At 45.1% G+C, this 14,698-nt stretch overlaps 1 protein-coding gene across 1 annotated transcript; it reads right to left on the bottom strand.

The window, feature by feature from the left end:
* Nucleotides 1-1,278: 1,278 nt before the first annotated feature.
* Nucleotides 1,279-14,326, bottom strand: adra1aa (adrenoceptor alpha 1Aa). The gene is made up of 3 exons (XM_026999703.2): nucleotides 14,011-14,326; nucleotides 7,241-9,096; nucleotides 1,279-2,908 (listed from the first exon to the last, which is right to left on the bottom strand). Exons 2-3 carry the CDS (start codon nucleotides 8,160-8,162, stop codon nucleotides 2,367-2,369), a joined length of 1,464 nt encoding a protein of 487 aa, XP_026855504.2. The 5' UTR covers nucleotides 8,163-9,096; nucleotides 14,011-14,326; the 3' UTR covers nucleotides 1,279-2,366.
* Between the last annotated feature and the right edge of the window lie 372 nt (nucleotides 14,327-14,698).

The following is a 14,698-nucleotide window of genomic DNA, read 5'->3' as shown; positions in this document are numbered from 1 at the left end:
CTTTGGATAAAAGTGTCAGCTAAATGCCTTAAATGTATATGTAACACCAGCTGTGCATTGTTGGTTTAGGGTTATTGACACTAGCTGATGTCTCCTTCAGTTCAGTGTATGACTTAATAAAACAGACTTTTGATGGGGAAATGTACACCAATGAGCTGGTTCTAGTTGAGCAGACAATTGTAACACCTTCATGACTATTGCCAGTTGCTCTGAGGTCAGTTAAGATCCAGTCGCTGCTGACTGAGCAGGCCTAGTCATTATTTTATGCAATGCATGCTACACCATAACATCGGAATGTCGCTGTTTCCCCATTCAGTCTCGTAATTAAAGATACTAGGGGAAAACCTCCCGAAAGGACGTCTGTCTCCTCACAGCTAGTTGCCACCGTGGTTGTGTTACACTCTGCACATAAAAAAATCTAAGAATATTTTAGATCCAACGCTAAAGAAAGAATGGAGAGCGAGGGAGATAGAGAGATAGACGGGGACGGCGTGTTCCGTAGATAGCTGTCAGAGGATGAACTGACGTCAGAACAGAGACTCCGAGAATATCACAGCAGAGCGCAGGTGGGTGTCACGCCATTCTGGTGGTCTGATCAGGACCGACTCGCCGTGAGTCAGACGCTGGCCGGGGGGGGGCTTGGAAAGGTCACAAGTAAGAGGAACACAGTGGTGGTTCTGTAAATCTAAATCATGAAATAAGCTGCCCCTAAAAGTTCGACTTTCTAAGTACTGCCATAAATTACAGCTGTCCAAGACAAGGTTAACTGGGGTTAATCGACAACGATGAGTTTTCAGAGAGCTGTTTTATTTTCGAGTGTGTGCGTGTGCCTCGGGGAAAGCGTGTGGATGTCCTCAACAAATGTGTACAGTGTGCGCTCACGTGGATGACCTCAACGACTGTGTACAATGTGTGATCATGTGTGAGCATAAGTCATGCTCTTAAGAAAACACTACACACTCATTAATAGTGTGTGAAAGCATATCTGTGTGAGCATGAATGTGTGTTAGTGAACCTATCTATGTATAATTCTCAATGTTATAATCTTATTTCAGATTGTGGTCAAAAGGTCAAAAGGGCTTTCATGAACCCTAAACTCTTTTGTGAACTCTTTCTATATCACTACATGGTCCTATAATTCCTTAAACAGGAAATACTGAAGCACCACAGAAAAGGAACAGCAGATATATTGTATGAACTTTTCAAAGGTCTCCTGTGAACTTACAGACATGGATTCAAGTTGCTTCTGGTCCATTAAAAAAAAAAAACTTTTAAAACTTTGGACAATTCGCATACTTTATTGGCATATTTAACATGGTGAGACAGAATTGTTTCCCCAATGTCAACCACATTGGATTTGGTTGGAGTAGTTCAACTCTGACCTCACTGTAACATCAGGGGACATTTGATAAACCAAGTAGTTCTCACAGCAGGACAATTCCGAGGTTTGCAGGCTGGGGGCGATGGAGTAATTTTGGGGACACTTTCCCAAAACTGCTCCCAAAGCACTTTTTAGGCTGCGCTGATATACTGCATGGCTTCCGTGACTGAACACAAAGTTGATTCATATACCATTTAACAAAACATTTAACATGAGTCTATATGATAGAAAAATACTTATACATAGTCCTTGATAAACCTGGGATTTACCATGCAAAGAATGTGAATGCTTGTGCATGTCCTAAGTTACTGGAATATTTGAACTGTAGAACAGAAAACAAGGTGCAGCGCATGTTATTGTATATAAGTTATAAAACCATTATGTCTGGCACATAAACCAGAGCTTGGATAAAGTGGTCACATTCAATTTCTTGTGCATCTGATGGTTCTGAGGTGAGGTATTAAAACAAATTTCTCTTTTATCAGTCTGAATACACGCAGGTTCGTGAGCATTCCTGCTGGTTAAACCACTTTTAGAAATGCAGACAATATAGATGTATAATTTCAGCCATAAATGTTTACATAAAATGTTTACATAAAACAAGATTCCATGATATTTTATTTTCTGTGCAAATGTGCAAAGACAATATTAAACTATAATCAATCAGACTGAGTGCTGATATCCTCCCTTTTGGTACACAATGTGGTCAAACTATTTATTGTCACCAGAACACTGCTGACGTGTTTCGCAGGCTTTCTTTTTCTCTGAAGCGCACCTCCTCGTCTCCTTTGAGCGGCTGCCCATCCGCCAGCCCTCTGTGTCCAGCTTGATAACAGGCTAGTCACACTGTGAAATGATATGGCATTTATCAGCTTCCACCTCGATTCAGTGTCTCCGTCATATTGTCCTGCAGACAGGCGGCGCATGCCTCGTGAGCTCCTGGGCGGAGGTGGGGGGGTGTTGCAGGCGTTCGTGTGCATGCGGCTCACACCGCGTCCCCGTTCTCGCGCAGGGACAGCCGATGGACCTTGATGACCGGAGGGGAGACGTGTACGGGGGGCCCTGCCCTCGCCGGACTCGCCCCCACGCAGCAACACGTCCTCAGCAGGTTCTTGCTGCACGCCCCGGCCACCTTGGCTCCGGCGCTCATGCCCACGCCGCCCCCCGCCGGTCCCACGGAAGAGGCCCGGGAAATGGCCTGCCACTCCCGGCCGTCCCTGGAGGAGGGAGTGCGGGACAGGACCACAGAGGAGGAGGGGCTAAGGCGTAAGGGGTCGGCACGGCTCTCCGAGCCTAGGGAGAGGTGGTGGGAGGGTGCACGGCTGGGGGTGTGGCCCTGGGGACAGGGCTGGGCGGGCCTGGTTTGCCGGTGCGGGCAGCATGCCCCCAGCACGCTCAGAAAGGCTTTCTTGAACTCCTGACTAGAGCACGGGTAGATGATAGGGTTAATGCAGCTGTTGAAGTAACCAAGCCAGAACGTGATCTTGAAGACAGTGTCTGAGGGTCTGTATGCTGGGAAGATGGAGCCTAGAGGAATGCACACATAATAAATCAAAAGACACATTAATAAAAGACACATTAATAGTTTGTCTATACAACAGTCTCTAGTTATTGCACTTTGTGGAACTGGATTATGAGAGCCCCCATAATACCTTTGATCAAAACTTCCAAGTGTATAGTAGAGAAGTTTTTTCAATGGAATTTAATCAAACTTTATAATTAATGGATTTTCTTTAGTAAATGGGAAATTATTTAAGAATTGTAGACAACATGTGAAGGCTTTTTGTTATAATACAAACAAAAAACCTCAAACTGTTCCACATTAATTAAAAGATGTCTGCAAAGTTCTAAAAAGATGAAAAGCTGTGTGATTGTCCAAGACAAATTGAATGTTCACAATGGCTGGAAGAGTCCGATTGAGAAAAATGAGAAAGCGGCGAGCGGAAAATAGCGAAGCGCTGATTGGAAGAAACACGAAGGACAGAAATATATTACAGAACCCACAAATCGCAGCACCTCCCCCCGGCTGTAATGTGAAAGCCTGAGACGTGGCACGTCAGTACTGGCAGTGAGTCTTTTTATAGCCTCATCTATGCTTCACAGCTCCTATCTTAATCAAGGTTAATAGCTTTTTGTTGAATTGCCCTCATAAATACAGACCACCAAGATGGAAGGTGGCTGTGCAGAAAAGGACCTCAGGCAGCCTGCTGGGAGTCTCTCTCTAACACAGGCGGCCTGCTGGGAGTCTCTCTCTAACACAGGCGGCCTGCTGGGAGTCTCTGTCTAACACAGGCGGCCTGCTGGGAGTCTCTCTGTAACACAGGCGGCCTGCTGGGAGTCTCGCGCTAACACAGGCGGTCTGCTGGGTGGAGCCTAGCTCTAGCACAGGCAGATTGCCAGCAACTGGCTCTAACACAGGCTTTATTGTCGCATCTGACTCTAACACAGGCTAAATTCTGGCTGCCTCACTCTAACCCAGGCTATATGTTTCTTTAAGCCTGACCCATTAGCAGAATTAAAGTGTCAAGCCTTGAAATGATGTTTCCTCCCACGGATCTACAGGCTGCGGGCATGTCTCACAGAACACTTTACAAGCGATTCCAGCCGCGGGAAGGGTGTGTGTGTGTGTGTGTGTGTGTGAGCTGGTTGAGAAATGGAGAGAGATGGGCAGAGAAAGTCTCTCTGTATATGGCCATACCGCAGCTATTTCATTGCCCCGGGGGGCAAAGAACTGGAGTTCTATTGTGCTGTTCACAAGTGATTGAATCTCATCCACTGGTCACAGCAGGTGATGTCACTGCTTCATTCACACGGATGCATTTTTACACATCGCCTTCATTTTCATGCTGTGCGTTTAGGTATTAAAAAAGGGAGAAAAAAAAGTATTACAGCCCTCCCCCCAAAAAGAATGAAATGATTTAGGGTTTGCAGTCTTTGACGTACTCTAAGAGATGATGGAGTGTAAAAGGCTGCAGGGCTGAAGAAACGACGCCTTAAACTGAAATGAACCAAATGAGAAAACAGTGTTCATGTCTGTAATGTAATGGATACAAAATGATGAATGGCAAAACGTTATACTCGGCAATCCCTAAGCGCAGAAATCGCCGGTTTGAGTCAAGTTAGAAAATCGAAAGGGATAAACCATGGGATGGAAAGGGATAAACCATTTTCATAAAAAGAAGTAACAAAAGTGAATCCGTCTTCATCCCTAGCAGGGCCAAACTCTATCAAGGCACGCGTCCCATTTGGGCCGAAGTGCAGAGACAGCTTGGACACTTACAGAGCAAAAATAAACCGCCGCTGCTCGTTGTGTATACTAAATCGAGAGAGAGAGATAGAGAGGAGGGAAAATGACAAAGAGAGACAGACAGAGGGTTAGAGGGGGCAGGGGAGTCGGAGGGTACACGGTAATCTAAAGAACAGACTGCAGAAACGGCCACTCCACGCATCAACAAGCGCAGAGGCTGCTCAAGTTTGAGACTGAAATATGAGTCACGGAGTAGTGAGCCAGTGTGTCCATCCAACACAGCTTTGATCTCTCAGAGAGTCAAAAGGGAACCCAGCTGAGATCGCGAGAGAGTGACAGAGATAGCCAGATAGATTGCGCGAGAGAGAGAGCGCGAGAGCGTGAGAGAGAGAGAAGATTCCCCACAGGCTCAGCTGCTTGTGAGACCGCGATACTGAATTTTCAGTGACCCTTCAAAGCCAAGTTTGAGAGGTTTGCCCAGAAACCCTTTAGTTGCCATCCCTCTGTCTACCATCCACTTAACCAGTAATACATGACTTGAGCCAACACAAACTCCATAACAAACTTCTGTTTCTCTGTGGGAACTGATATTTCTGAATTCTATAAAACACTCTCACAGCTACTTATCTTCAAGCATGGCTACATTGTTTTGGTATCACAAATCAACCAGGCAAAAAACGCACAAATTCCTCCTCTGGCCTTTTGTGAAACCAGAGTTATCAAAATATATACTTCTATGGTAAGATTAGAATGAAGGTGTGTTGAAAGGGAAAATATTGTTTATAACAAAGAAATAGATTCAGTGCTATATTGTAAGATTCCTCTATGCAATTTAAACTGTAGGTTTACAGTTTATAAACTGTAGGATTGTATATAAACCCTCTGGGTCTTATGTGTGTTGAACTGTGTAAAATGATGTAATCACATGCAATGGGAAGAAAACCATTTGATTTTACATAATTCTTTAACGGCTTTTTAAAAATCATATGCATATCACTAATTCAAACAGTAGGTTCCTTTTATTAGCAAGACCGTAAAGTTTGACCTGTAGTTTGCTGTTAACAGTCAAACTCTTAACAGATCGGGAGCATATAAATGTTTGTTTGCTGGCTCGTTTTATTTCTTGTATATTTTGTCCATGCTTTAGCTGAGCGGAGCCCCATGAGAGATGTGCGTGACAGATGCTCTCACGGGCTTTGTTAAAGTTGTTCTGTTGTGCTACCATTCATTTTTTCCTAATTGGCTAACACATTTATGTCATGACTGAGAAGGAAATGCTTTAGGAACTGTACTTTTTTTAAAAAAAAGCTGCTAGCAGAGAAATAAATAAGGAGACCTTAATATTTGTAGCTTCTTGAGAAAATGAGGAGCTACATTCACCGCAGATTTACTGCGTTTCCAGTAATACATTAATCCAATTTCCTGTATATGGTTTTTTTTTCATGGCAAGTTGGACTAATATATTGTGGTTCATCTGTGCCTATCCTTGAATAGAAAGGTCTTCTTAAGGAAAATTGCATAGCAATGAAAAATAACACAACTGCTACGTATGTAAAATGAAGATAAGGTCTAGCATGCATTACAGCCATTAAAGTCTTAATGAAACACACTGCAAAAATCATGTTGCATAAATAAACATGACTCTTTCATGCAAGAGAAATCAAGGAAAGTAAACAATGAAAATTGTGTGTGTGCGCGCGCATGTGTGTGTGTGTGTGTGTGTGTGTGTGAAGAGCCTCCCCTGATTCCACGCTGGAATGTCAGAGTAATAATACAATACTGAAAACCACATGGCAGAAGCCTGAGACAAAAATAATTTACCAGTCTTATGTCCGCAAGCCTGTCAACCCATCCCCCTTCACAGTAATTATTATCCCTACCTCCTGTGAGTCTTGGAAAATCAAATTCCCATCCAAAATTATTACGCCTCTGTATGCAAACTATGCGAAATTATGCCAAAAAAGACATAAAAGTAATGCACTGCATATTTTCTATTGCTTATAAAACATACACACATTATCACACCACAACTAAATGAAATTTTTAAATGTAGTACAAACCTCTGGAGGAATTAAAGTGATTATTGTATTTCACTCCTTTCACACTTGACAGACATGCAATGTAATGGTTTTCCCTCAATGTCTGAGACCACACATTGTTTTTCCTAAATATCCAACACATTAAGAGTGTCAGAATTAAATAAAATTAACCACTAAATGTTGTTATTGTGGAATTCATAGTGGTTACTTAATAATACAACTTAAGAAGATTAATAATCAAATAAATGATAATACAATGAATGCCTTGGAGTTTAGGAAGTTAAATGTATGCTTTGCATTTTCAAAGAATATCATAAGTGCATTATGTTTTATTGGAGTATAATTTATCAGTAGAAGCAACAGAAAGGTGCAATGCATGTTTTACATGTTGTTTTTTAAACAAATTATCCACCTCTGACACCAGAAAGGCTCGGTTAGACAACACAGACAGTTCTGAATGTTGAATGGGATGTCATCTATCAGAATGGAATGTCACTGCCATAGAATGAGATGTCATTTTCATCGAACAAGACCCACTGCCCAGTAAGGGGGCTTAAGCAAACTGGCACTCACCGATAGGCAGTACCAGGAAGAAGGGCAGCCAGCAGAGGATGAAGCATCCGACCACAATGCCCAGGGTCTTGGCTGCTCTCTTCTCCCGGGAGAACTTAAGCAGGCGGAGGGTGAAGTGCATGCGTCCGCGCATCGCCTCGTCCTCCGTTGCAGCTGCGTTGCCGCGGTGTATGCGCAGGGTCACGACCTCGGCATGGTCCGCCTTCTCCGTCTTGCGGCCCTCGCGGAGGCCGCGCGTCTCCCGCCGCGCTACCACGTACACCCGACAGTACATGGCCAGGATGACCGCCAGCGGCACGTAGAAGGAGCCCACGGCCGAGAAGATGGCGTAGCCGGGCTCTTCCGTGATCCGGCACACGGCCTCGTCCTCCGGAGCCGGCTCCTTCCAGCCAAAGAGCGGCCCCACCGAGATGGTGACGGCGAGCGCCCAAATGACCACGAGTGCCAGCAGGGCGCGCTGTTCCGTCACGATAGCCGGGTAGCGCAGCGGGTAGCTCACACCCACGTACCGGTCCACGGAGATCACGCACAGGCTCATGATGGAAGCCGTGCAGCATAGCACGTCCATGGCTGCCCACACGTCGCAGAAGGCCCGGCCGAACACCCATCGGCCAAGCATCTCGAAGATGGCAGAAAACGGTAGCACGGCAGAGCTGAGCAGGAGGTCGGCCACTGCCAGGTTGACGATGAAGTAGTGCGTGACCGTACGTAGGTGCCGGTGGCACACCACAGACAGGATGACCAGGACGTTGCCCAACACTCCAAACACGATGAAGACAGCTAGAACCAGGCCCAGGACGATGGCCTTGGGGACATTCACCTCCGGGAACTGGACTTGACTACAGTTGGTGCAGTTCTGGCCAGGAGACCCCAGTGTCATGCTGTCCCCAAGGAGAGCCATCTGTTCACCAGGGTCAGGCATTTAGTAACGGGCTGACACCGAGGAGCACGTCACTCGCTCACTTTCTCTCTTCATGCCTGACTCTTCCCAATGGTTTGCAAAAGAGATTTTATAGGTCCTTGGTGCTCTGCAAGTGCACTGGTGCATTTACATTTTTGGTCTCCATCTGACGGCTATTAGGAATGTAATGAAATTAAGCTTGTTGTGTGGCAAATGATGTCTCCAACTGATGGGCTTTTAACTGTCTGCACTCAGGAAAAGTAAATGTGCATGCAGAATTATACAAAGGAAATTAAACATCCTTCGCAATATGGGCACAGGTATTTATTTCTCATGCAGGACTACAGTGCCAGTTCACAAATTTATCTTGAGTGTTTTGACATTTTTCACAATCGTGCACAGCTGGTGATCATCATCCAATGGTGATATCTTACAAACGAAATTTTTGTGCATGCCTTTTCGTAACAGAAGAGACAATTCTAGTAATCCTATGGTCTTGAAGTGCCGCCCTTGCTCATAGTGTCATTCCGTCACAACGCAGAATCATTCTCGTCCACGGCCCGAAGTGAGGACGCTTAGACACTTCTTGCTTTGGTCCATGCTGCTGAGATACTTCACAAAGCTCCATTTTCTTTTTAAATACAGTGTTACTCACTTTCCTTTTACCCTCATATTGAACCTGCCCATATTTCCTGACGCAGAGCAATGCAGGATACCCAAGTCATAGTTCAACAGCTGTCGTCATTGTTTGACTTAATACCCAGTGTGCAGTCCTGGCACGCTATAAACCACGCAACGCTTGCTGAACAATAAAGCTCATTGGTGGAAAATAAAGCACATCAGCAGGAGAGAGGCAGACATTGATTTTTGGCCCAATGGCAGGACACTTTCGGTCCCCTGAGTTGGAGACAGTTCCCTGAAGAGGCACTTAAGGTGCTTGGTGATCGGGCTCCCCCTGAAACACACAGAAAGACAAAAGTCAGTGGGCGACTTTGATGAACCTGGCAACACTAGAAAGTTTTATCTGTTCGTTACCAATTCAGTCACTGGATTGGAAACTCGGACTGCTATGCCCATCTTTGGGAATCTTACATTGAAAACCTAAAAGATGTGTAAGTTTTAGTTTATTTTCTTTGGTCTGCTCTGTAATTTGACATCATCAGCAAAGCGCTTTTAAGCACCTCAGATCACGTTGTTACAGTTCCTGTATATCTAGTGTTTGTCCACCCCTTACAAATGATCGATCCATCCAGTCTAACACAAGACCAAAAAAAATGAAATAAAAAATCGCATATCCTCAACAGTAATGAAGCACTATCTTGGCTGTTTACACAAATCACATCACTGGTCAGGAACGATGCCCAAATTACAGCACTAAGTTTAGGCTTGCATGCAGAAAAAGAGGTTCCCCTAGACGGAGCAGGTCTGTTCACCCCCGCAGACCCGTGCTCGCCAGACCTCTCTGTCCAGACATCCCTGTCTCCTCTGACTGAGGCCCAGAGTCAGGCCTTCACCCCTCTTACATCCATGGCTGTTCATTCACCTCCCTCCCACTGATCTAGCTCTCAGCCCTTGGACATGCGGGCCAGACGAGGCTGGGAAAGCCAGAGCGCTCCGGACACAGGCACGTGCAGCCCCGGAAAAGCAAGGAAGAACGGAGATGTGTGGATTCAAATTCATTATCGGAAGTGAAGGGATTCCATCAGCATAAATTCAGACCCGGCTCTGCCCCACTTATCACCCGCATTTAGCCTTTAGTCGTTCGTTACTTTGTCCTCTGACACAAAGCAAATCCATTCGTGTATTAATTTTCACACACTTAAAAGAAATGTCCCTATGTGTTGTATTTTATTGTAATTCAAGTGGTGAGTACAAAAATAAATAAAGATCATATAAAAGCATTTTGAAACGTGAAACACCTTTAACTGCTTTATAGTTTGACTTTTTTTGTTAGTTTTAGCTTTTTTAGCTTTTTTTGTTAGTTTTTTTGTTAGTTTGTATCAGAGTGGCACTCTGGTGGCACTCTGATGGATGTCCTTCATACACAGACAGGAATGTTGGGGCGGGGGGTTGTCCTTCCAAAGAACACAAGGTTAGACAGCTCGGGAAATAAATGTCCATTGTTTTTGTGGATCTGCAAAAAAGCAACAACACTGCAATATGCAGACAGCCAAGGGAATCCTCTGGACTGCAGTACCAATGTGCATGCCTGATGACAGATTAGACGTGAAGGGTGTTATTTATAAGAATCCAATAACAGTTTCAGCACTGAATCATTTCTCTCTGCAGAGGATAGAAAGATATCGCTCTCATTAACATACCAGCGTTCTTCATGGATTAACGGCGATAACGACAAATGTGTATAATGACCATCAGATTATGTGTCTATTGATTAACACAGCCAAGGAAATCCATGGGAGCTATGGGCACCCCTGCCCAGGTCTGCCTGAGGTAATTTATCTCCAGCATTGATCATCATTGGTAAGCAATGAAAATTACCTTCAGGATCCCAGGCCTTATGGGAAGTTCTTGCAGACCTCGGCCAAGGTGTGAAAAAACTGCACGCTTGCCAGCTTGCCTGGTCAGAGGTTAGCATTTCATGTGTGAGGACCCTTGCTCTGCTTTGCCCTGAGTCGTACGCGCCAGGGCAGAAATGGAGTCTCTGCTTCGTGCAGTGCTGCTTATGTCAGGGAAAAGGTGAAAAACACGCCCAACCTGAACTTGCAGACAGACCAAATGCATTAAGAACATAGCCTAATGCATTAGGCAATGTACTACAGCCATCTATCATTTAGGCTTAAAGTGCGTCCACAGACAGCACAGTTTTGGGGTATACAGGCTAAGCAGCCTGCTGTTATGTTTCACAGGAAAAAAGGGAACTTCACTTTAACTGCCAATCAATAGCATTTTCTACAGAGCATGACTTGAAGCTAAATTCACATTAAATCAGATTAAGATCTGTTGGCCTTATACTGTTAAATGTGTGAACTCACTTTGCCACATATGAAGACTTCAAATGAGCTGAACAAAACTGAATAATTACACGTAAATGCGTCTCAGCTAACTGAGTTTAAAGGTTTAGATAAATAATTTTTCGCATTCTCCTTCTTTTTTCCTTTTTACGACTGTTAAGCTTACAAGAAGTTGGCCCGACATTCATGTTATTCGACTGTCACATTAAGTTGTACAGTAATTTTACGCAAAACATACCTGCTCAAAGCTGTTTTGGCTTCAACCAGCTTAATGTCTCAAAGCTCAAATCCTGCTTTTTTTCCCATTGTTTAAATGTATTCATACAGAATTCAAAGAGATAATCAGATACGTCCCCCTGACTGACATATACCTATTTATATCTATTTCCTGGAAACTTTCTTAAATAATTCTCTCACTCTTTCACCTCTATACACTGGAGAAATAAACAGAACGAGTGCCTGGTTCACCAGCCTTAGTGCCATCATACTGGTCCATGGACGGAGAGGTCGCAAACTGACAGCCTTCTATCTCTTCCCCTTGTCTACAACTGTCTCTCTCTGTCTGATCCTTTCATCACTGCACTACTCATCACCTGACCTTTAGCTTCCTCCGGAGAGCTGCGCGGGTTTCCGCGCCATGGCACCATCACGCCATTGCACCATCGCCTCCCGAGCTCAGCTGGCGGAGCCCGACTCTCCTCCAACTGTCACACCAGGCGGGCCGTCCCTGCGTGACAAACCCCGCCTCTTTTCTCCCGCTCCAACCCTCCCAGGCCGACCCCCACCCTGAACGCCGACACCATGCATGCTGCCAGGGATGGAAGATGAGCGTTTGGGAAGCTGCACGGAAAGGCATCCCATCCCACGCAGGAGACGGAGAGATGCGGCATCGGCGTAGGTTCCACGGCGTTTACCGCTCGGGTTACAAAACGCGGGTGACGGTGGCAGGAGCCGCGACGTCTTGGAGGCGGTTGCTACCCGATAGCGCCCGGGTTCGAAGGCTCGGGGTGCCCCAGTGCTATGTGCAAAATGAGCTTCTGCTCAAGGAAGGGGGGGGTGTCGCTCTCAGGAAACATCAAGACATCTCCAAGATTGGCTTCATGGGGAGGGCTGGAGAGTCTCCCAGTACAGAAGCGTGGAATTACGGACTTTGTAGGTGTAGGTATCATTCCAAAGACGGAGGGCCCGCTCGGGTGCAGGATGAAGTTGCAATTGGCTTCCTCTGCTGGGCGCTTATCACATTCCCTCAGTGCCACACAGTGATCGGCACTGCAGCCATCGCTTTCTGGCATAGTGTGAAATGGAATGCTACACAACATTCCGACATCGGTAGTAACTGAGGAAGGGATTTTACTGCTTTAATGAAAAGACAGGAATGTAATTCAGGTGACTCTTCCTTTCTAGTGGACAGCCAGAAGGCAGAGGGGCCTTTTCAGATTCAAAACTCTGGTCTGTGGCTATGCAGGTAATTCTCTCTGCAGGGCAGGCTGAAGAGGGATAAGCTGCTAACGATGCATTTATCCTTCTCTGCCAGGTGCTATGCAATGTGAGTGTGTGTGTGTGTGTGTGTGTGTGTGTATGTGTGTAATAGCGTGAGCATGAGAGAGTTCATAATCAGAACACCAAGGTTTAAACAATTTTTGCTAAATTGCACATGATATGTGCTGATCAAAGTCTATATGGGAAACACCTAGAGACTCTCATCTGCCTGTTGCCATGTGTTAGTCATCTTCTAGTCCATCAGTAGGTGCAGTGGAGAGTGGCTGACGAATTATGCATGCCAACAGATGTGTGTGTGTGTGTGTGTGTGTGTGTGTGTGTGTGTGTGTGTGTGTGTGTGTGTATATATATATATATATATAAAATTCAAAAAATTGTCCATGCATTACGTGTGGTCATTGTAGCCTAATCGAGTTCTTCTTACAGTCTATAATAACAACTGCAGCTTTCTCGAGGTTACACGCTTGTATAGCAGGTCGCTGTCCATTAAACAGCATTTCTGTGACATTTTTGGAAGCGGACAGCGCGCCTAAAATGCACCAAAAGTATAAATGCTTAAAGCGGGTTAGTTATAAGATGCAGTCTCAGATTCTGGGGATTTAGGCACATATCCTATTTAAGGGGTCAACAGCCGTATCCTGGGGTTATGCGCAAGTCCCGCTATGGAGGCACAGAATGTGTTAATATCTGTGAAAATGAAGCTGGAACTCCTGGACTCCACATAACCTTGTCTAAGCGAAGGCCTCATCTTTGAATCGATTCAGCCGAGGCAGAAAGTTGTCTGGTTGCAAGGACCTTGAGATAAGCAAATCAATTCAAATACAGATTTTGTACATAGATTTTTGCATGTGGTCTCGCTATGGCGAGCTGCCGGGTCCCCTGTGTTCATGGTGTGGACGTGTTCAGTCGAGATCCGAAATGTCAGATTTGAAGAATTAATCAAGAATTACAGCACTGAACTGATTCACTTATATTCATAGATTTTACTTAAGGTGTTTCCCAAGAACCCTCAAGTACGTAAAGAGCCCGCTGAATTTCTAAAGAAAACGTTGCATTTTTATCTGCAGTTGTCGATGAATACGAAAAGTAAAACCCGCCCGGCAAGGTTAAACGCTTAGCAGTCCATATAAAACACTGCTCTGCACGTAAGAGTGAATTACAGATCCAATGTCACATTAAGTACACATATTTCAAACTTAAAGCCACAGGTGAGTGCCTGTGTAGATGTATCCTTGTTCATCATTTTTCAGACGATGCTTTAAGATCGAATACTGAAAGATTCCTTGGCGCACAACGATCGAGTTCCTAACCTTTTGCGGTGGTGAGCTCTCTCTCTCTTTTTTTTGGCATAATAATATTAAAAGAAATATCTTGTCAAGCCGAATAGAATTACTTACCTTATGTGCGTGTCACCGAATCCTTGACAAGGCACTTTGCTGTGAATCCATCTTTGCTGTGGCCACCCAAAGGCGAACGGCTATGAGGAGGGACTCTACGGTTCACGGTGGAGAGACAGTGCAGCCGTGCTCCGTTACTGCGGTGCCATGGAGAAAATGCGCTGGCCAAGTTCGGACGCTCTTATCGGGACTATCTGGGACTCCGCGTATTATTCTCTGGGTGCTGGGTGCAAAAGCCAACTTCTGCTGGGCGAAGGCATCAGAATGAGTCAACGCTCGCCCCTCGTCCTCTTTACGCACGACCTCGGAGCTGCTCTGCTTTTACAACTTGGTACCTCGACGTGGCCATTGGCCAGCGATGCGCATACATCATCTATAAACATGCGGTGATTCAGCAGGTGACACGTCAGTTCTCCAAAATAGGTTCCAGCGTCTAGACCTCTTTTTAAATGAAATGTCTGTAATATCAAAATACGAGAAGAGAGAGCTGGATTAAGACAGCAGTTGGGGGAACTTTTCTCCACGGTTTGAAGAGCGACATAAAAAACTGCAGATAGTCTTCATAACAAGACAACACGGCAAGCCTGGCTTCACTGTACCGTTCACTGCACTTCATTTTTCACACAACTGTCAACAAGACGACATCAGAAACGTTTGGAAATCTCCAAAGGAATCTTAGAATTTGAGA

Source organism: Electrophorus electricus, chromosome 23, assembly GCF_013358815.1.
Source record: "Electrophorus electricus isolate fEleEle1 chromosome 23, fEleEle1.pri, whole genome shotgun sequence".
NCBI lineage: Eukaryota > Metazoa > Chordata > Actinopteri > Gymnotiformes > Gymnotidae > Electrophorus > Electrophorus electricus.
Note: the sequence above shows the minus strand (reverse complement) of the source record. Positions and strands in the feature narration are given on the sequence as shown.

What these genes read in the sequence shown, in the direction of transcription:
- adra1aa (XM_026999703.2), bottom strand. Translation starts at nt 8,162, where the DNA reads ATGCCTGACCCTGGTGAACAGATGGCTCTCCTTGGGGACAGCATGACA. An exon ending in CTTCCTGGTACTGCCTATCG is followed by an intron (nt 2,909 to 7,240) that starts GTGAGTGCCAGT and finishes GCATTCCTCTAG; the next exon opens with GCTCCATCTTCCCAGCATAC.